Source organism: Pseudophryne corroboree, chromosome 7 (assembly GCF_028390025.1).
Source record: "Pseudophryne corroboree isolate aPseCor3 chromosome 7, aPseCor3.hap2, whole genome shotgun sequence".
In the NCBI taxonomy this organism is placed as follows: domain Eukaryota; kingdom Metazoa; phylum Chordata; class Amphibia; order Anura; family Myobatrachidae; genus Pseudophryne; species Pseudophryne corroboree.
The window spans coordinates 437,512,949-437,536,335 of record NC_086450.1 but is presented as its reverse complement, the minus strand read 5'-3'; the positions used below and the strand labels follow the sequence as shown (position 1 = coordinate 437,536,335).

General features: G+C 47.7%; 1 protein-coding gene across 3 annotated transcripts in view; it reads left to right on the top strand.

The window, feature by feature from the left end:
* PKD1 (polycystin 1, transient receptor potential channel interacting) overlaps positions 1–22,709 on the top strand; it is a 189,039-nt gene extending 166,330 nt beyond the window's left edge. For all 3 annotated transcript variants that reach the window (XM_063934899.1, XM_063934898.1, XM_063934900.1), the window contains 3 exons: positions 3,869–4,003; positions 15,809–16,123; positions 16,241–22,709. In XM_063934899.1, the coding sequence (XP_063790969.1) occupies positions 3,869–4,003; positions 15,809–16,123; positions 16,241–16,876 (1,086 nt within the window). In that variant the 3' untranslated portion in view covers positions 16,877–22,709. The remainder of the gene's footprint in view (positions 1–3,868; positions 4,004–15,808; positions 16,124–16,240) is intronic.
* Positions 22,710–23,387: the final 678 nt, after the last annotated feature.

The window sequence follows — 23,387 nt, the reverse complement described above, 5'->3', positions numbered from 1 at the left end:
CAGAGACCTTGTACGTCATTTCCCCTCTCCAGGTTTCTAAATGAACCTTGATAGCCTTCCATGTTACACGACTCAGCGGTGGAAAGGCCTCTCTGGGAGAAGGCGAGAGATGTCCAGGATACGGAGGATGTCTGGTTTCGGTGCAGTCTGAACCTGTGTCTCAGAATATCCAGGTGCATTATACAGCAGTTCGTCTAATTCTGCAGGTAAGGGAGGCGGACACGTCAGGTCCATCACGACGCCGATGACGAAATGGTCCAGTTTCGGAGGGGCTGCGCAGGCTCCGGTAGGAGGCTTACAGACACCCGAATGCAAAATTTCAGGTATCAAACTATGTTGGTTTTCCTATCCTTTCCCCGCAGACGGAAGGAAATGGCATCAGAACCTCTCCAGGTATACCCCTCAATGTATCACCGGTCCAACAAGCTGCCATTTTCCTGAGGCAACATTGCTCAGGTATCTATCGAAGACACATATACGGCAGCGGGGTTCTACCTTGTCCGGAGCAGGTAGGTTGTGGAACAATTGTCCTCTAGGTTACAGGATATTTCGCATCAGGATCAATTGATACTTTGGGACAGATCAGAATCAGGGTTCTGCTTTTATATTCTTTTGAGGTCTCCACGTCTGCAGACTCGGAACCTGCATTCTCGCTTGGGCTGTCTTAACCCGACGACCTCTGGGGCTGCGACAGTGACAGGTGAACATGAAATCCTACGGGGCAGATGGTTCAGGGGAAGGAACTTTTTGCAGGATTTCTTGAACCATTGGAGGTAAGTCCACTTTTCTTTCTCCTACTACTGCCTCAGCTCCAAGACGGACCTTCCCTGGACTTTCCTTTAGATCTTTCCGTGCCCTTCCAGGCTTCCGATTCCACACGGGCGATATCTCTGTCGCCAGGGAATCTCAGGGTAACAGGCTGAAGCAGAGGCTCAGGATCCTCGGTCCATTCTGATTTTAGGTCATCCTATACACCCACTACAGGTTAGACCTTCCTACCACCTGGAGGGGCCCAGGGTAGGCGCAGGTCGGTGGTCCTACGGGGAGATCTGAGAAGGCTTAGGCGATTACAGACTAGATTTGGGAGTACAGCCGTCTCAGGAGTCCTTCGGCATGGGTCGGCCGATTTACAAGGATACATAATGCAGGCGGTGCTCCATATGCTTCTAACCGCAAAGGGTGTTGATCCCTGTTTTTCACATATCATTTGAATCGGGACAGTTCTCAGGCTTTTGTTTTCTTTTCGTTCCGAAGCCAGTTGGCTCGGCCAGGCCTATTTTGTCCTTTAGAATCCTTTCAGTCTGTGACTGCTAGTTAAAAAAAAAAAAAAAAAAAAAGAAGAAGGGGGTTTTACACGTCCCTTGTCTTCAGGGATGCCTGTTTACTCATTTCCGTTGGGGTTTTCCTCATCGGGCTTTTCTCAGATTCCCATTGCAGGATACTCATTTTCACTGTCAGTCATTTCCATTCAGTCTCTCTTCCGCTCCCACAGGGTTCAGGAAGATCACAGAATAACTCTTTTTCAAGGGCAGGAAGTGACGTTGGTTCCCTAATGGGACAATCTACTGCTACAATCCCACTCTGTACATTAGGTGGCTTCTGAATTTCCGGAAGATCCAGGAGCTTCTGGTTCGACACGGATCCAATTTATGCTCCTCGTAGGCTTTTCTCAACACGGTCTGTCAGAGGATTTTTCTTTCCTCGGCACCAGGTACTCTATTTCTTAAGTCAGGTTGCGACGCAACGAGTGGTCGCCTACACTCCCCTCTGAGCGGAGGACAACAATCTTCTTTCCGGGTCAAGCCGCCAGGTCAGACTCCCGGGTGAGGGGACATTTCCCGGAGTTTTGTCAGCTGGTCCGCTGTTGGCGGAGATTTCGGATCGACCTCAGGGTGTTCTGACTGACTCTTTAACCCTTTCCTACTCTCGGACGTGAGCTCTGGTGGCAGTAGCCGAGAATGCCCTCAGGGCTCCTGGGAGTTTTCTGGTTATTCTATCCTGCCTCCTTTACTATTTCTACCTCACTTTCGGTAACACAGGAGGGGAATATGCGTGCTAGTCCTCTCGGTGGCTCCGGTTGGGCCACGCAGGACTTGAAGATACAGCTACACCTGTTGTCAGTAGAGGAGCCTTGGCTCCTACCTCGACTGAACTGTCTACTTCAACAGGGTCCTTTTTCTTTGTTCAATCTTACACGGGTCTTGTTTAACCGTGTGACTGTTCTCGAGACCTCAGAAGGGAGGAGTTCCCTAGTTCGGTTAGGCCTACTGGGCCCCGATTTCAGAAGTCTGTTACCTCTTTTCGCTTCTGCCACTTTTGGAAAACTTTATCGGACATAATAAGGATAAAAGAGTTTTCCCCTTCCTTCAATTACCATTCAGCCGTCATCTTGGGTTTCTCTGGGAGGTTTTGCTCCAATGCGCTTCAAACCACATTGACCTGAATTTTAGGTCTCTGCCTTTTTCGGTTTTCTTCCAAAAGAGATTTGCCTGGCGGCCGTAAGTTCGGGCTCTCTTTCAGGGAGTACTCTATTGGCAACTCCCCAGGCTGAGCTTCGGCCTCAGCGGTCGTTTTTTCCAAAGGGGATGTTCGTTTTTCATGTAAATCTGACACTAGTGTTTTTCAGTCCTCTTTGACTGTTGTCAGGGCTCGCCGACTCTCTCTACAGAGGTCTTAGGCTATTCGACGAAGTGTTTTTCTTCTTTGTTCTGTACGATGCTCCCGTACTAAATAGCCGGGGTCCCAGCATATGCTGGGCTGTTGGATACATCTGACCATCAGACAGTCTTCTTGGCGGTTGCTCGGGAGCCTCCGTTTTCCATTTCAGCGCACTTTACGCGCGTTGTGGGACCTTCGTGGGCAGCTGCACGTAGGGTCTCCATGTCTTATGTCGTGCGGCTACTTGGTCGGACCGACATTCGTTTTGTCAAATTCTACAAGTTTGACACTTTTGCGGCCTCTGCATCACAGTTTGGCCGAGCGATTTTACAGGACTCTCAGCACTCTCCCACCCGTTTTGGGAGCTCTGGGACGTCCCCATTGTAACTACGCTCCAGTGGCCCCTAGTGGATGAAGGAGAAATCAGGATTTTGGTACTTACCGATAAATCCCTTTCTCCGATTCCACAGGGGCCACTGGACGCCCGCCCAGCGCTGTTCCTCCTTGTATTTTGCTTAACGGTTTGCAGATCACCATATGACTGCTTGTTGAGTTTGGGCTAGCCGGTTGTTTGTTAGGTTCTGTTCCAGGTTTGGTTTGTGTTATCCTGGTTTACAGGGCTTCATTAACCTCCTCTACCTTACGGTTTGTTTATTCCAGCTCTCCTCGGGCACAGTTTTACGTAGACTGGCTTGGAGGGGAGATAGTAGGGGAGGAGCTAGCCACAGTGTTAGAATTTTAAAGTGCCAGCTCCCAATTACTACCTACTATTTCCCCATTGTAACTACGCTCCAGTGGCCCCTGTGGAATCGGAGAAAGGGATTTATCGGTAAGTACCAAAATCCTGATTTCTGCATTAGTGTTGCCATAGACACCAATGACTGATCCCAGTGATCTGTTGCTGCAGAGAAAAAAAAGAAAGGTAGAAAAACAAAATAAATTCAAAAAAGCACAAATAAATCGATAGAACAAATATAAATACCTCCCGGTCCCCTGGGTTTCTTCCAGCAACTGTCTGTGTGAAGGCTTTGGGTACTATGTCTGTTGCCTTTATATCCAGAACAGCGGAAGGAGAGTTAAAAAAAAACAAAAAAAACAGACATGCACAGTAAGTGATTGCTATGGTGCCGCTATCGCGAATTCCGTCCAATCCTCTAGTGCTTAGCAAAGTGGAGAATGTTTCCCATTAATCCCATTGTGTTTCCTCCAGGCTGCACAACAGCTGCGCTTCATCAGAGAGTGGTCAGTGTTTGGGAAGACGCTGAGTATGTGTGGGACCGACCTGTGCGCTGCATCTGGGGCAGTGCTGGGGCTCCTGCTGGTCTATGCTCAGCTGGGCTTTTTGGTAAGTAGTAAACCATTAGAAAAGAAATCTACTAGCGCCGTCTGGAAGAGGAAGGTGGGAGAAACGTGGGTAGTCTTCTTGTTTCCCCTTTTTTATAAAGCCTACTGTATCTATACATTGGTGCCCTGGATGATCATGTGATGATACTTCCTTGTTGAATGCAGTCTGTTTTGTTTTTCAGTAGTATGATACTTATTAATACACTTTTACACAGTTTAATACACTTTTCTCTGACGTCCTAGTGGATGCTGGGTACTCCGTAAGGACCATGGGGAATAGACGGGCTCCGCAGGAGACTGGGCACTTCTTTAAAGAAAAGATTAGGTACTACATCTGGTGTGCACTGGCTCCTCCCTCTATGCCCCTCCTCCAGACCTCAGTTAGAATCTGTGCCCGGCCAGAGCTGGATGCACTCTAGGGGCTCTCCTGAGCTTCCTAGAAAAGAAAAGTATTTGTTAGGTTTTTTATTTTCAGTGAGATCTGCTGGCAACAGACTCACTGCTACGTGGGACTTAGGGGAGAGAAGCAAACCTACCTGCTTGCAGCTAGCTTGTGCTTCTAGGCTACTGGACACCATTAGCTCCAGAGGGATCGAACACAGGGCCCGACCTCGATCGTCCGTTCCCGGAGCCGCGCCGCCGTCCCCCTTGCAAAGACGGAAGAAACCGGAGGAAATCGGCGGCTGAAGACTTCGGTCTTCAATAAGGTAGCGCACAGCACTGCAGCTGTGCGCCATTGCTCCCACAGCACACCACACGCTCCGGTCACTGGTGGGTGCAGGGCGCTGGGGGGGGGGGGGGTCGCCCTGGGCTGCAATTAATATACCTTTTGGCAATAAAAAGCACATAATACAGTGTTTAACACTGTATATGTGCAGAAACCCCCGCCATTAACAATATAAAAAGCGGGAGAAGCCCGCCGTTGAAGGGGCGGGGCTATCTCCCTCAGCACAGCCAGCGCCATTTTCTCTTCACAGCTCCGCTGGAAGGACGCTCCCCAGGCTCTCCCCTGCAGTATACACTACAGAAAGGGTAAAAAAGAGAGGGGGGGGCACATAAATTTAGGCGCAAATTGTGATATAAGCAGCTATAGGGGGAAAATTCACTTTGTGTATAGTGTCTATCCCTCTGTCATATAGCGCTCTGGTGTGTGCTGGCATACTCTCTCTCTCTCCTTTGTGTATAGTGTCTATCCCTCTGTTATATAGCGCTCTGGTGTGTGCTGGCATACTCTCTCTCTGTCTCCCCAAAGGACTTTGTGAGGTCCTGCCTTCAGTCAGAGCATTCCCTGTGTGTGTGTGCGGTGTGTCGGTACGGCTGTGTCGACATGTTTGATGAGGACGCTTACGTGGAGGCGGAGCAGGTGCCGATAAGTGTGATGACGCCCCCTGCGGGGCCGACACCTGAGTGGATGGATATGTGGAAGGTTTTAACCGACAGTGTCAACTCCTTGCATAAAAGGTTCGATGACGCAGCTTTGGGACAGCCGACATCTCAGCCCGTGCCTGCCCAGGCATCTCAGAGGCCGACAGGGGCTCAAAAACGCCCGCTACCTCAGATGGCAGACACAGATGTCGACACGGAGCCTGACTCCAGTGTCGACGAGGATGAGACAAATATACAATCCACTAGGGCCATCCGATGCATGATTACGGCAATGAAAAATGTGTTGCACATTTCTGACATTAACCCGGTTACCACAAAAAAGGGTATTATGTTTGGGGAGAAAAAGCAGCCAGTGACTTTTCCCCCATCTGATGAGTTAAATGAATTGTGTGAAGAAGCGTGGGGTTCCCCAGATAAGAAACTAGTAATTTCTAAGCGGTTACTAATGGCGTACCCTTTCCCGCCAACGGATAGGTTACGTTGGGAGACATCCGCTAAAGTGGACAAGGCGCTCACACGCTTATCAAAAAAGGTGGCACTGCCGTCTCAGGATACGGCCGCCTTAAAGGAGCTTGCAGATAGAAAGCAGGAGGTTATCCTGAAGTATGTGTATACACACTCAGGTACTATACTGAGACCTGCTATTGCTTCAGCATGGATGTGTAGTGCTGCAGCAGCGTGGTCTGATTCCCTGTCTGATAACATTGATTCCCTTGACAGGGACACTATATTGCTAACCATAGAGCATATTAAAGACGTAGTCTTATATATGAGAGATGCACAGAGGGACATTTGCCGGCTGGCATCTAGAATTAATGCGATGTCCATTTCTGCCAGGAGAGTATTATAGACTAGGCAGTGGAAAGGTGATGCTGATTCTAAAAGGCACATGGAAATTTTGCCTTATAAGGGTGAGGAATTGTTTGGGGACGGTCTTTCGGACCTCGTATCCACAGCAACAGCTGGTAAGTCTACTTTTTTACCTCAGGTTCCCTCACAGCCTAAGAAAGCACCGTATTATCAAGTACAGTCCTTTCGGCCTCAGAAAGGCAAGCGGGTCAGAGGCGCGTCCTTTCTGCCCAGAGGCAGGGGTAGAGGGAAAAAGCTGCACCATACAGCCAGTTCCCAAGAACAAAAATCCTCCCCTGTTTCTCTATCGTCCTAGTGGATGCTGGGGTTCCTGAAAGGACCATGGGGAATAGCGGCTCCGCAGGAGACAGGGCACAAAAAGTAAAGCTTTCCGATCAGGTGGTGTGCACTGGCTCCTCCCCCTATGACCCTCCTCCAAGCCTCAGTTAGATTTTTGTGCCCGGCCGAGAAGGGTGCAATCTAGGTGGCTCTCCTAAAGAGCTGCTTAGAGAAAGTTTAGCTTAGGTTTTTTATTTTACAGTGAGTCCTGCTGGCAACAGGATCACTGCAACGAGGGACTTAGGGGAGAAGAAGTGAACTCACCTGCGTGCAGGATGGATTGGCTTCTTGGCTACTGGACATCAGCTCCAGAGGGACGATCACAGGTACAGCCTGGATGGTCACCGGAGCCTCGCCGCCGGCCCCCTTGCAGATGCTGAAACATGAAGAGGTCCAGAATCGGCGGCAGAAGACTCCTCAGTCTTCTAAAGGTAGCGCACAGCACTGCAGCTGTGCGCCATTTTCCTCTCAGCACACTTCACACGGCAGTCACTGAGGGTGCAGGGCGCTGGGAGGGGAGCGCCCTGGGAGGCAAATGAAAACCTATTTGGCTAAAAAATACCTCACATATAGCCTCCGGGGGCTATATGGAGATATTTAACCCCTGCCAGAATACACTAAAGAGCGGGAGACGAGCCCGCCGAAAAAGGGGCGGGGCCTATCTCCTCAGCACACAGCGCCATTTTCCTTACACAGCTCCGCTGGTCAGGACGGCTCCCAGGTCTCTCCCCTGCACTGCACTACAGAAACAGGGTAAAACAAGAGAGGGGGGGCAAAATAGTGGCAAAAATTATATTATAAAAGCAGCTATACAGGGAGCACTTATTATAAGGCTATCCCTGTCATATATAGCGCTTTTGGTGTGTGCTGGCAAACTCTCCCTCTGTCTCCCCAAAGGGCTAGTGGGGTCCTGTCTTCGTTAAGAGCATTCCCTGTGTGTCTGCTGTGTGTCGGTATGTGTGTGTCGACATGTATGAGGACGATATTGGTGTGGAGGCGGAGCAATTGCCAAATATGGGGATGTCACCTCCTAGGGGGTCGACACCAGAATGGATGCCTTTATTTATGGAATTACGGGATAGTGTCAACACGCTAAAGCAGTCGTTTGACGACATGAGACGGCCGGACAATCAGTTAGTGCCTGTCCAGGCGCCTCAAACACCGTCAGGGGCTGTAAAACGCCCTTTGCCTCACTAGGTCGACACAGACCCAGACACAGGCACTGATTCCAGTGGCGACGGTGACGAATCAACCGTATTTTCCAGTAGGGCCACACGTTATATGATTTTGGCAATGAAGGAGGCGTTACATTTAGCCGATACTACAGGTACCACTAAACAGGGTATTATGTGGGGTGTGAAAAAACTACCTATAGTTTTTCCTGAATCAGAAGAACTAAATGATGTATGTGATGAAGCGTGGGTTGCCCCCGATAAAAAGATGCTAATTTCAAAGAAGTTATTGGCTTTATACCCTTTCCCGCCAGAGGTTAGGGCGCGCTGGGAAACACCTCCTAGGGTGGACAAGGCGCTCACACGCTTATCTAAACAAGTGGCGTTACCCTCTCCTGAGACGGCCGCACTTAAAGATCCAGCAGATAGGAGGATGGAAAATATCCAAAAAAGTATATACACACATACAGGTGTTATACTACGACCAGCTATAGCGACAGCCTGGATGTGCAGTGCTGGAGTAGCTTGGTCAGAGTCCCTGATTGAAAATATTGATACCCTGGATAGGGACAATGTTTTACTGTCTTTAGAGCAAGTAAAGGATGCATTTCTTTATATGCGTGATGCACAGAGGGATATCTGCACACTGGCATCACGGGTAAGTGCTATGTCCATTTCGGCCAGAAGAAGTTTATGGACGCGACAGTGGTCAGGCGATGCGGACTCAAAACGGCATATGGAAGTTTTGCCGTATAAAGGGGAGGAGTTATTTGGAGTCGGTCTATCAGATTTGGTGGCCACGGCTACAGCCGGGAAATCCACCTTTTTACCTCAAGCTACTCCCCAACAGAAAAAGACACCGACTTTTCAACCGCAGCCCTTTCGTTCCTTTAAAAACAAGAGAGCAAAGGGATATTCATATCTGCCACGAGGCAGAGGAAGGGGGAAGAGACACCAACAGGCAGCTCCTTCCCAGGAACAGAAGCCCTCCCCCGCTTCTACAAAAGCCTCAGCATGACGCTGGGGCTTCTCAAGCGGACTCGGGGGCGGTGGGCGGTCGTCTCAAGAATTTCAGCGCGCAGTGGGCTCACTCGCAGGTAGATCCCTGGATCCTGCAGATAATATCTCAGGGGTACAGGTTGGAACTAGAGACAGATCCGCCTCGCCGTTTCCTGAAGTCTGCTTTACCAACGTCCCCCTCCGAAAGGGAGACGGTTTTGGAAGCCATTCACAAGCTGTACTCTCAGCAGGTGATAGTCAAGGTACCTCTTCTACAACAGGGAAAGGGGTATTATTCCACTCTATTTGTGGTACCGAAGCCGGACGGCTCGGTAAGACCTATTCTAAATCTGAAGTCCTTGAACCTGTACATAAAGAAGTTCAAGTTCAAAATGGAGTCACTCAGAGCAGTGATAGTGAACCTGGAAGAAGGGGACTTTATGGTGTCCTTGGACATCAAGGATGCGTACCTCCACGTTCCAATTTACCCCTCACACCAGGGGTACCTCAGGTTCGTTGTACAAAACTGTCACTATCCGTTTCAGACGCTGCCGTTCGGATTGTCCACGGCACCTCGGGTCTTTACAAAGGTAATGGCCGAGATGATGATTCTTCTTCGAAGAAAAGGCGTATTAATTATCCCATACTTGGACGATCTCCTAATAAGGGCAAGGTCCAGAGAACAGCTAGAGATGGGATTAGCACTGTCTCAAGAAGTGCTAAAACAGCACGGCTGGATTCTGAATATTCCAAAATCCCAGTTAATGCCGACAACTCGTCTGCTGTTCCTAGGGATGATTCTGGACACGGTTCAGAAAAAGGTTTTTCTCCCGGAGGAAAAAGCCAAGGAGTTATCCGAGCTTGTCAGGAACCTCCTAAAACCAGGAAAGGTGTCTGTACATCAATGCACAAGAGTCCTGGGAAAAATGGTGGCTTCTTACGAAGCAATTCCATTCGGCAGATTCCATGCACGAATTTTCCAGAGGGATCTGTTGGACAAATGGTCAGGGTCGCATCTTCAGATGCACCAGCGGATAACCCTGTCTCCAAGGACAAGGGTATCTCTTCTGTGGTGGTTGCAGAGTGCTCATCTATTGGAGGGCCGCAGATTCGGCATACAGGATTGGATCCTGGTGACCACGGACGCCAGCCTGAGAGGCTGGGGAGCAGTCACACAAGGAAGAAACTTCCAGGGAGTGTGGACGAGCATGGAAACGTCTCTTCACATAAACATTCTGGAACTAAGAGCAATCTACAATGCTCTAAGCCAGGCAGAACCTCTGCTTCAAGGAAAACCGGTGTTGATCCAGTCGGACAACATCACGGCAGTCGCCCATGTAAACAGACAGGGCGGCACAAGAAGCAGGAGTGCAATGGCAGAAGCTGCAAGGATTCTTCGCTGGGCAGAGAATCATGTGATAGCACTGTCAGCAGTGTTCATCCCGGGAGTGGACAACTGGGAAGCAGACTTCCTCAGCAGACACGACCTTCACCCGGGAGAGTGGGGACTTCATCCGGAAGTCTTCCACATGCTGGTAACCCGTTGGGAAAGACCAATGGTGGACATGATGGCGTCTCGCCTCAACAAAAAACTGGACAGGTATTGCGCCAGGTCAAGAGATCCGCAGGCAATAGCTGTGGACGCGCTGGTAACGCCTTGGGTGTACCAGTCGGTGTATGTGTTTCCTCCTCTGCCTCTCATACCAAAAGTATTGAGAATTATACGGCAAAGAGGCGTAAGAACGATACTAGTGGTTCCGGATTGGCCAAGAAGGACTTGGTACCCGGAACTTCAAGAGATGATCACGGAAGATCCGTGGCCTCTACCTCTAAGGAGGGACTTGCTTCAGCAGGGTCCCTGTCTGTTTCAAGACTTACCGCGGCTGCGTTTGACGGCATGGCGGTTGAACGCCGGATCCTAAAGGAAAAAGGCATGCCGGAAGAAGTCATTCCTACTTTGATTAAAGGAAGGAAGTAACCGTGCAACACTATCACCGCATTTGGCGAAGATATGTTGCGTGGTGCGAGGATCGGAGTGCTCCGACGGAGGAATTTCAACTGGGTCGATTCCTACATTTCCTGCAATCAGGATTGTCTATGGGTCTCAAATTGGGATCTATTAAGGTTCAAATTTCGGCCCTGTCGATTTTCTTTCAAAAAGAATTGGCTTCAGTTCCTGAAGTCCAGACTTTGTTAAGGGAGTGCTGCATATACAGCCTCCTGTGGTGCCTCCAGTGGCACCGTGGGATCTCAATGTGGTTTTGGAATTTCTAAAATCTCATTGGTTTGAACCACTAAAAAAGGTGGATTTAAAATATCTCACATGGAAAGTGACCATGTTACTAGCCCTGGCTTCGGCCAGGAGAGTGTCAGAACTGGCAGCTTTATCTTACAAAACCCCATATCTGATTTTCCATTCGGACAGGGCAGAACTGCGGACTCGTCCGCATTTTCTCCCTAAGGTGGTGTCAGCATTTCATCTGAACCAGCCTATTGTAGTGCCTGCGGCTACAAGTGACTTGGAGGACTCCAAGTTACTGGACGTTGTCAGAGCATTAAAAATATATATTGCAAGGACAGCTGGAGTCAGAAAATCTGACTCGTTGTTTATATTGTATGCACCCAACAAGATGGGTGCTCCTGCGTCTAAGCAGACGATTGCTCGTTGGATCTGTAGCACAATCCAACTTGCACATTCTGTGGCAGGCCTGCCACAGCCTAAATCTGTAAAGGCCCACTCCACAAGGAAGGTGGGCTCATCTTGGGCGGCTGCCCGAGGGGTCTCGGCATTACAACTTTGCCGAGCAGCTACGTGGTCAGGGGAGAACACGTTTGTAAAATTTTACAAATTTGATACTCTGGCTAAGGAGGACCTGGAGTTCTCTCATTCGGTGCTGCAGAGTCATCCGCACTCTCCCGCCCGTTTGGGAGCTTTGGTATAATCCCCATGGTCCTTTCAGGAACCCCAGCATCCACTAGGACGATAGAGAAAATAAGAATTTACTTACCGATAATTCTATTTCTCGGAGTCCGTAGTGGATGCTGGGCGCCCATCCCAAGTGCGGATTATCTGCAATAATTGTACATAGTTATTGTTAACTAATTCGGGTTATTGTTTAGGAAGCCATCTTTCAGAGGCTCCTCTGTTATCATACTGTTAACTGGGTTTGATCACAAGTTGTACGGTGTGATTGGTGTGGCTGGTATGAGTCTTACCCGGGATTCAAAATTCCTCCCTTATTGTGTACGCTCGTCCGGGCACAGTACCTAACTGAGGCTTGGAGGAGGGTCATAGGGGGAGGAGCCAGTGCACACCACCTGATCGGAAAGCTTTACTTTTTGTGCCCTGTCTCCTGCGGAGCCGCTATTCCCCATGGTCCTTTCAGGAACCCCAGCATCCACTACGGACTCCGAGAAATAGAATTATCGGTAAGTAAATTCTTATTTTCCACTAAATCCACCACATGACGCTGGGGCTCCACATGTGGAGCCAGGTGCGGTGGGGGCCCGTCTCCGGAACTTCAGCGACCAGTGGGTTCGCTCACAGGTGGATCTCTGGGTTCTACAAGTGGTATCTCAGGGATACAAGCTGGAATTCGAGACGTCTCCCCCTCGCCGTTACCTCAAATCAGCCTTGCCAGCTACTGCCCAGGACAGGGAGGTAGTACTGGCGGTAATTCACAAGCTGTACCTCCAGCAGGTGATAATCAAAGTTCCCCTCCTTCAACAGGGATGGGGTTCCTATTCCACAATGTTTGTGGTACCGAAACCAGACGGTTCGGTGAGACCCATTCTAAATTTGAAATCCTTGAACACTTATATAAGGAAGTTCAAGTTCAAAATGGAATCGCTCAGGGCGGTTATTGCAAGCCTGGAAGAGGGGGATTACATGGTATCACTGGACATCAAGGATGCTTACCTACATGTCCCCATTTACCCACCTCACCAGGTGTACCTCCGTTTTGTGGTACAGGACTGCCATTACCAATTCCAGACGTTGCCGTTTGGTCTGTCCACGGCACCGAGGGTATTTACCAAGGTAATGGCCGAAATGATGATACTCCTTCGAAAGAAGGGAGTTATAATTATCCCGTACTTGGACGATCTCCTTATAAAGGCGAGGTCCAGAGAGCAGTTGTTGGTCGGAGTAGCACTATCTCAGGAAGTGCTACAACAGCACGGCTGGATTCTGAATATCCCGAAGTCGCAGCTGGTTCCTACGACGCGTCTGCTGTTCCTGGGTATGATTCTGGACACAGAACAGAAGAAGGTGTTTCTCCCGGAGGAGAAGGCCAAGGAGTTGTCATCTCTGGTCAGAGACCTCCTAAAACCAAAACAGGTGTCTGTGCATCACTGCACGCGAGTCCTGGGAAATATGGTAGCTTCTTACGAGGCAATTCCGTTCGGCAGGTTCCATGCACGGATCTTTCAGTGGGATCTGTTAGACAAGTGGTCCGGATCGCATCTTCAGATGCATCGGCTGATCACCCTGTCCCCGTGGGCCAGGGTGTCTCTGCTGTGGTGGCTGCAGAGTGCTCATCTTCTCGAGGGCCGCAGATTCGGCATACAGGACTGGGTCCTGGTGACCACGGATGCAAGCCTCCGAGGTTGGGGGGCAGTCACTCAGGGAAGAAACTTCCAAGGACAATGGTCGAGTCAGGAAGCTTCCCTACACATAAATATTCTGGAACTAAAGGGCCATTTACAATGCCCTAAGTCAGGCAAAACCCCTGCTTCAAAACCAGCCGGTGCTGATTCAGTCAGACAACATCACGGCGGTCGCCCATGTAAACCGACAGGGCGGCACAAGAAGCAGGATGGCGATGGCAGAAGCCACAAGGATTCTCCGATGGGCGGAAAATCACGTGATAGCACTGTCAGCAGTGTTCATTCCGGGAGTGGACAACTGGGAAGCAGACTTCCTCAGCAGGCACGACCTCCACCCGGGAGAGTGGGGACTTCATCCAGAAGTCTTCCAGCTGATTGTAAATCGTTGGGAAAGGCCACAGGTGGACATGATGGAGTCCCGCCTAAACAAAAAACTAGATATTGCGCCAGGTCAAGGGACCCTCAACAAAAAGCTAAAAAGATATTGCGCCAGGTCAAGGGACCCTCAGGCGATAGCTGTGGATGCTCTAGTGACACCGTGGGTGTACCAGTCGGTTTATGTGTTCCCTCCTCTTCCTCTCATACCAAAGGTACTGAGGATAATAAGAAAGAGAGGAGTAAGAACTATACTCATCGTTCCGGATTGGCCAAGAAGGACTTGGTACCCGGAACTACAAGAAATGATCTCAGAGGACCCTTGGCCTCTGCCGCTCCAACAGGACCTGCTACAGCAGGGGCCCTGTCTGTTCCAAGACTTACCGCGGCTGCATTTGACGGCATGGCGGTTGAACGCCGGATCCTGATGGAAAAGGGCATTCCGGTTGAAGTCATTCCTACGCTGATAAAAGCTAGGAAGGATGTGACAGCAAAACATTATCACCGCATATGGCGAAAATATGTTGCTTGGTGTGAGGCTATGAAGGCCCCAACAGAAGAATTTCAGCTGGGTCGATTTCTGCACTTCCTACAGTCAGGAGTGACTATGGGCCTAAAATTGGGATCCATTAAAGTCCAGATTTCGGCCCTGTCTATTTTCTTTCAAAAAGAACTGGCCTCACTGCCTGAAGTTCAGACGTTTGTTAAGGGAGTGCTGCATATTCAGCCCCCTTTTGTGCCTCCAGTGGCACCTTGGGATCTCAACGTTGTGTTGGATTTCCTAAAATCACATTGGTTTGAGCCACTTCAGACCGTGGAGTTGAAATATCTCACGTGGAAAGTGGTCATGCTTTTGGCCTTGGCTTCGGCTAGGCGTGTGTCAGAATTGGCGGCTTTGTCATGTAAGAGCCCCTATCTGATCTTCCATATGGACAGGGCAGAATTGAGGACTCGTCCCCAATTTCTCCCTAAGGTGGTATCAGCTTTTTATTTGAACCAACCTATTGTGGTACCTGCGGCTACTCGGGACTTGGAGGCTTCCAAGCTGCTGGATGTAGTCCGGGCCCTGAAAATCTATGTTTCCAGGACGGCTAGAGTCCGAAAAACTGACTCGCTGTTTATCCTGCATGCACCCAACAAGCTGGGTGCTCCTGCTTCTAAGCAGACTATTGCTCGCTGGATCTGTTGCACGATTCAACTTGCACATTCTGCGGCTGGACTGCCGCGTCCTAAATCAGTCAAAGCCCATTCCACGAGGAAGGTGGGCTCTTCTTGGGCGGCTGCCCGAGGGGTCTCGGCTTTACAACTTTGCCGAGCTGCTACCTGGTCGGGATCAAACACGTTTGCAAAATTCTGCAAGTTTGATACCCTGGCTGAGGAGGACCTTGAGTTTGCTCATTCGGTGCTGCAGAGTCATCCGCACTCTCCCGCCCGTTTGGGAGCTTTGGTATAATCCCCATGGTCCTTACGGAGTACCCAGCATCCACTAGGACGTCAGAGAAAATAAGATTTTACTCACCGGTAAATCTATTTCTCGTAGTCCGTAGTGGATGCTGGGAGCCCGTCCCAAGTGCGGAATTCTGCAATACTTGTATATAGTTATTGCTTAACTATAGGGTTTTTTGTTCTGAGCCATCAGTTTAATGAGGCTCAGTTGTTGTTCATACTGTTAACTGGGTATAGTTATCACGAGTTGTACGGTGTGATTGGTGTGGCTGGTATGAGTCTTACCCTGGATTCCAAATCCTTTCCTTGTAATGTAAGCTCTTCCGGGCACAGTTTCCCTAACTGAGGTCTGGAGGAGGGGCATAGAGGGAGGAGCCAGTGCACACCAGATGTAGTACCTAATCTTTTCTTTAAAGAAGTGCCCAGTCTCCTGCGGAGCCCGTCTATTCCCCATGGTCCTTACGGAGTACCCAGCATCCACTACGGACTACGAGAAATAGATTTACCGGTGAGTAAAATCTTATTTTCTTCTCCTTCGTCCACTAGGGGACACTGGAGCATATAGACATTGGGGTATAGACGAGTGGATAATTGGAGCCTAGCACTTTAATTTTTTTCCTTTTCCCTTCCAGCTTTTTTCCTCGTCCTGGGAGAGATATCACAGCTTCGGCTCCAGCATCCTGTCTCTGTTCTTTGTGTCTCGTGGCACCATTAGTCTGAAAGCCCCGTCCCAGTACTCCTCTTATGTGCACCACCTCTACTTCATGAGCTACCTGGTCCTGGAGGTTTGGATACTGATGAGATTCTTTGCAGCCATGTTGATTAAGAGTTACCATCAGGTGCGGCTGGACATGTTCCGACCGGCATTTGAGCCCCAGGATTATGAGATGGTTGAGCTGTTTCTCAGGAGGCTGCGGATATGGATAGGAGTCAGCAAAGTAAAGGAGGTAATCAATACAATTAATGTGTTACCAATGATCAGTGTATATAGAACAATTACAGAGGAAAACAAATCTATTATTGGTTCATATGTCTTCTCCCTTTCTTATTCTTTCCCTGTCTAGTTCCGTCACAAGGTGCGATTTGAAGGTATGGAGCCACTTCCGTCGCGTTCCTCTAGTGACTCCAAGTCACTTCGGGGCTCCACCCCTAGCGCAGCTTCAGACACCTCTTCCTCCTCATCCTTCTCCACCATCTCCAGCCAGTTGGACACTCTGAGCGCTGGAAGCACCAGGGAGAGAGCAGAGGTGGAAGCCAACATCCAGCGATTGCTGCCTGTTCTGGAAACCTTACTGTCACAGTTTGACATAGTCAACCACGCCACAGAGGAGGTGTATCAAATCGAACGCAGCCTAGAAGATGTACAAACAAGGGTAGCCAAGAGCAAGCAGCAGCCCGGGAATAGTCCAAACATTAGGCCCCCATGCCAAGTGACTCAGGGGCTCCACCAGAGCTCCACCCCAACACACGGCAGACGTTCTAAATCTGGGGCTCCACACCGGCTGGCCAAGAGCTCTTCGCACGCATCACGGCCTTCCACAGTTTCTCAGGTATTAGTAGAGAGCACTTCAGCAAGCAAGGTCATTACTGTGGACAAGGTGGTGGCGGAAGAGCCTGCCCTCATCCCTATGCAACTAACACAAAGCAAAAGGAGGAAGTCAGTGCGGACCCACAACAGAGTTCACCCCAGCGTCAGTTAGCAATCAGTGTCTCTGTGGGTTCACACTTCACTGTCTCCGCTAAATTGTGGACCGCCCAAGGAGGCTCTGTTTGCACCTCTCGAGAAGTATTACGATAACTTTCAAATATATATCCAGGTATAGTTTCTGCCAACCATCTGGAAAGCTCTTGAGATCCATTGCAGACTTAAGAATAACTCTCTTGGCACATGCGCCTGTTGACGGTCGGATGTGCCATGGAACCAATTCCTTTTTGTCAGTGTTTCCAAGCTACGGCAACGAGCAACAGTTCATTCTGGACTCTGTCTTGGTTCTAAAGCTCTTGGGCCCTGGTGGCTCCTTACTTTTTAGCCATGTCACTCAGTAGGTACTAGTTGGTTTGAAAGCTTTACATTTGTAAGCCCTGGCGGCTTATACCGAATCTGTGTCCTGGTGCCCCGGTGGCTCTAGGTGTGTCATTGTATAATGAGCCCTGGTGGCTCGTACTCTGATTTATAGACAGCTGGCTGTCTCGGAAACCTGTCCTATTGACGATCACTACAGAGATTGGAGCTGGGAAACACTGAGTTACAAGGAGCTGCTAACAGTGTTTGAAAGGACACCAGGGAAGGAATTGGCAAGGCCAAAGTGTTTTGGTGTCCTGTCATCTTCAGGAGATGCTCCTTGCAACGTATTAATGGTGCTTTTTAAAAAGGACCCAAGGGTTTTATAAGGATGTGCTGGTCAGTCCTGGGGTATTACAGCAGTCCTCACTTGTCTGTGGCTTATTCAGGGTGCTGCAAGAGCTTTAGATTCCGTTTAGCACTGTAGATATTTAATACCCCTGCTGTAAATTGCCAGGAACAAAGGGAAGAGGAATCTGCTTGGCTGGGATTAACCATGATCTTGGAACGTGAGGCATGAAATAGTCCTTACTATGCACTTAGGGAACGTAAACATTTTTGATGTGGAAGCATGTTTGTAGATGGACTTGTAATGTGTGAGTAGGTTGTCAAATGGCTGCATCATATTATGGTTTGCATCTGAGTTTACATGACAAATCTTCAACCTCTTAAGTACAAAGCTCAAACAATGTGCACAGAAGAACTATTATTGTACCTTGGGCAAAAATATTTGAGTTCTAGAAAAGTATAGAAAACCCCCACAGTGATGTGTACAGCTTAGTACTGATGGGTTAAGTACTTGGTAGAAGTATGTGTCACAAAAAGGAACATCCAGCTGTCTGAGTGTATTATAGGGTGGGAATAATACTCATTACTTAAAATGGTTGCTGTAGTACACGCATCAGAGGCAGCCATGTTGTGGCCTGAAGCTGTATTAATGATAATGCAGCCTATGAACTCGCTTAGAACCAGTAACCTCACTTAGATATGAGACAATTAGTGTGACTTGTATTTAATGAATGGATAGGCTCTATTGTTTCATGACTTCTTCAGGCCACAGAATGGATGCATCTACGGTTTGAAGATGTTAGGTTTAACGCAATCTATTGTAATAACCATACCACCCACAAAAGTGAGCAGACCATCTTTTGGACTACAATTAGTCTGGGCTGTTCCTTTTTCAGGGTGTAATCTTCATTAGACGGCAAAGAGAAGCCCTGGCGCCCACAGTTAATATGGAGGTTATGTTAATGCAGTGCCTTATAGTATCCTTTAAGGGATCTTGCATAATAGCTTTCCTATGGCCCCTCTATTTCTGAATGTATATATTTCACCACCTATACATGTTAGTTTTTATTTTTGGATTCCGCAGTTTGCATGGAGCGCCACGCACTTTAATAAATACTTTTCCACTTATAACTGGGCTAGAAGCATACAATAGGAACAGGTACAGCATTTTTCTGAGGTAATTTTATTAGCCGATGACTCCCACTCCCAAAACCACCACTCTGTTTTTGGAGTTTAGCTGAGCGAAGTAAGTCGGCCATTTTCCTAGCAGACCAAAGGGACTAGTCAATACTGCAATATAGCACTTATAATATGCTGTAAAACCTGCACTTAATTAAAATGGTTTGCATTGTAAGGCCTGGTAGAAAGAAGGATAATTGTATTTCATTATACTATATTAGCAGGGGATGGATAGCAAGGGGCTCGCTGAGGTTCCGTTCTTCGCAGCTGGAAGGCGGATAAATTAGAAACAACGTTTTACCTCATCCACACAACCAAATTGTTTTCATAGTAGTCTAATTTTAAAGGCTTAAATCCAACTGAAAATTAAGGCATAAATGACAAATGTTAAATGTTTTGGGTGGGGTAACATCGTGAAACTAACCTGTTTCTAAATTAGGCCGCCTTGGGGTGCAAAGAACGTTCCGGGTCCTTCTGTCATCCACTCGTATGGATGGAAAGTCCGTTTTATGCTAAATTCTCACCACAGTGGGAGATGGTTTGAATTTTTACACCGCTCGGCTGAAATTTCAGTCTTTGCAAACCTGTGGAACACAATCACACACAGGTACAGGTAACCTCCCCCCACCCTCCCCCCTTAAAAAATAATATGTATATTTTTGTAATATTTGCTATATTTTCATAGCGTTGTAATCAATGATGCAATCGTGCAGATAAAGGTACGGAGCACTATTATCATTAGAGGTATTTAAATTATGTATTTTGTGCTCGTCTGTATTTATATGTATTATATCTGAATTGGGAATATGCATATTGGCTTGCAATATGTAGCCTGTAAAAGTATTGCATTAGCGAACCGGCTCCTCCTGTCTCATGGCCACTTATCTACAGTCCTGTCAGAATGAAGGCAGCCATTTTGTGGTTGGATCTCTGTCCATAGGAACTAGTGACATAAGGCTTCAGTGATGCCACGAGTTCTTAGCAACATGGCTGAACAGTTTGGCTATCAACACTATTTGCCTCAGTTTTCTTGCTTTATAGCTTTTTGAAGGGTGTTAATATTGTGGTATCTTACCTACATCTCTGTAAATGATAAATGGGGAAGGTTTAGAAAACCTTTTTGAGAGTGAAGTTGCCCATAGCAACCAGTTTCTGTCATTTCATAGACTGTGCTAGATAAATTATAGTTAATTGGTTGCTGTAGGCAACTTCTCCACTTTATTTTTCTTGAAGGTTTGACACATCTCACCTGATATGTTTTATGAAAAGATTTCGTAAATTGAACGTTTTTAAACAAGGCATGATAAATTAATCGAACATCTGGATAAGTGAATGATATACGGGGGAGATTTATCAAATCTTGGAGAAAAATAAAGTACCAAACAATCAGCTCCTAAGTGTCATTTTTTCTAGCACAGCTTGTAAACTGGCAGGAGCTGATTGGTTGGTAGTGTATCTGGCTCCAAGATTTGATAAACCTCCCACATAGTCTCCTGTTATTGGATTAGTTCTTAAAATGAGACAAAACTTCCCCACAGAGAAACTTATTTTAAAAACACAAGTTGCTCATTGAGGATCTACTAATCTCTTATGTCTGGGATTGTTCTGAATACTTGTATCGGAGAACTGGCTCAGTGCTATGTCCTGCTTGCAGTATGTTTAAATATTAGGGGTCTATTCATAGAGCAGTGAAAAGTATGGAGAAGGGAGCCTGTGGAGAAAGTTGCCCATGGCAACCAATCAGTATTGAAGTAACATTTATACTTTGCATACTATACAATTGTACGGAGCAGCTGATTGGTTGCCATGGGCAACTTCTCTACAGGCTCACTTCTCCACTCGTTTCAGTGCTTCATGAATAGACCTCTATATGAGTCAGTTCTCTCATACAGAATACAGCCTATTTGCTATAGATACAGGGCAGGATAGATTAAAAAGGGATTGTCAACCTGATATTCTAAAACTGGGGGAGGTTACCTTCACCTACTTTATAATAAAGTGGAATTAACCCCCCCACCGACACCACCACAAGTAAATTAACATGAAACCTTTCTGTCAACTCTGCAATTAAGAGCATTATTAGAATATTTTCCAGTGTGCTGTAATAATTAACCTTTATTCATATTTCCTAGGGTACAGATGATCAAACACCTCCCCTGACCTAGACCTGGGGAATGTAGGATAGGACTCATCTAAGTAACATCGGTACAAGGGATATGGACAGCTTGTCCAGACTTGCACCATATAACGCAAGAAAACCTGAGATTTACTAAGGATTTGTGCAAGAGACAGGAGGAAGCGGCAGCTTTAATAATGCTAAGCCCATATAAACATTTCTCAGCTGCTTATTTAATATATTTTAGATATTGATGGTTTTAATTTCTTGATGTTTCCCAGTTACTTTCAGTTTCCATCCATTCAGATCATTTGCACCAGTTGAGCAGTAGTAATGCATTTACATGATGACAGACCTGTTTAGTTTTAATTACACAAAAATAAATTGTAAAATATAGTTATTGCCGCACAAAGGGGCCTGATTCAGAGTTTGGCGCAAATGTCCGAGCTTAAGTCTAAATTCCAGTGTCAAAGTTAATGCTGTCCTGTATTTGTGGGCTACATGCAAAAGCAGTCAGTATTTACCCTGCAATTATAACTGCATTTGCTCCCCTTGCATTGCAGCAAATCCCCCCCCGAATTTGCTCCTATCTCTAAATCAGGCCCAAAGTGAACAAAATATGTGTTCTTAAAGTATTATGCACACATTGTATATATAATAATTTCCCCAAATGCTGTGCATTACAGATCTGGATAATGCGTATAGATTGTAGACTTTATATTGGAAGGGCGTCTTCTGACCCCTTTTCTAATTTACAACGATAGAAATTGGGATTTGATCATTCATTGTTCTAATATAGGTCTCGGCATTCACAAGTAGCTGCCTGCTACTTAGAATGCCGAGACCTATATTAGATCTCGGGTGGGGGGTGCCCATGGTCCAGCAAATATAGGTGAGCACTGGGACCAGCAAAGGGTGGAGGGGGGGGGAGGTTTCCCATGGTCCAGCAAAGTAATAAATAGAGGAGATTTAATATAAGTGGGAAACCCCCTTAAACTGAGCTGCCCCTAATAATCTGTCGATGCTCTGCAGTTTGCTGGCAGGGTAGCAGGATGGGGATTCTGCATCTCCGAGTACGCATAGTGATTGGCATCATACTGTTGGCACATGGAATCTGAATTTGAAGCCCCCATCAGTTATCCGGAAATGAGATTAAACTTCTTGTTTTGGATTTTGTTTGGTGCCCGGATTTCTGATCTACCACTAAACCCTGATGTTTCCCTGTGGAAACCCTATGTACCCTGCTGCAGGAATGTGATTTTCAGAAACAATGCAAAATGCCTCCACCCCCACCAATGCAGCACTTATACTGCAGATTAACAGGTGTAAACACTAAAGTATGCCCCTGTGAGCAGGCCCTCTAGTGTCTAAACCAGGGAATGGAACATTATTCAAGTTTACAAGTATGAATTTTAACAGACAAAGGCCACTAAGTTGGTGGCTGCATTACCACTCACCCACTCTCCTGCTGGCAGTAGGTTATCACGCTGTGTGCAGGAGCAGAGACTGTATGCTTCGCTTTCATCAGTACGGTTAGTTATAATGTATGTATTATATTATTTATTGCCTGGGAGGAGCAAGACCTCTCTTACTTTCATGCGGAGACTTTGTAACTATGGTGTTCCGTTGTTTGCATGCAGTGGTGGCAGCCATTTTGTGTATGCTGAAGCAATATTCTGCAGCCTATCAATTCACTTGGGCCTAGTGACCTCACTACCCCCTACTGAATGGATAGGCTCAATATTGGCTCTTCTCTGTATGCAGGTAACGGCACGGAGCGGTCTGATTTGCCCAGCGGCATTCATCACTATTGCCTTATGTTTGTAAAAACGCTTGAGAAAGCAACTTGTAAGACAAAGTCACACAATAAAAATGACTGCATAATTTATCGCCTGTGTGGTTTCCTCTGCTCAACAATGGGAGTAAGCTGAAATGCTGACAGATCAGAAGGGTAAAAATAAGCCATACTGGTACGTTCCAACAGGATTATTACAGGATTATTAAACCAGTGTTCCGCCCATATCTCCAAAGTCTAATGGGGGAGAACACAGTGCCCTGAAGGAGCCCATTAGTACTATGGGGTATAGACGGGTCCACCAGGAACCATTGGCACTTTAAGAGTGTGAGAGTGTGGGCTGGCTCCTCCCTCTATGCCCCTCCTACCAGACTCAGTTTAGAAAATGTGCCCGGAGGAGCCGGTCACAGCTAGGGGAGCTCTACAGAGCTTTTCCAGAAAAAAAATATTTTAGAGTTTTATATTTTACAGGGAGGCTGCTGGCAACAGCCTCCCTGCAGCGTGGGACTAAGGGGGAAAGTAGTGTCCGCCCTGCGGGGTCTGAGCCACTTACTCCGCTGACAGGACACTGAGCTCCTGAAGGGATAGATTGTTCCCCGCCACAGGGGATCGCTCGCCCCAGCAGCATGCCGCCAACCCGTTACAGAGCTGAAGATTGTGGCAAGTAAGTCACCAACCCCCCTAGCAAGCGGGGGGCCGGTGTGAAGATGGCGGCAGCAGGGTAGGAGCGCAGTATTAACTGCACTCCGGGATGGCTCAGCGGTACATAGT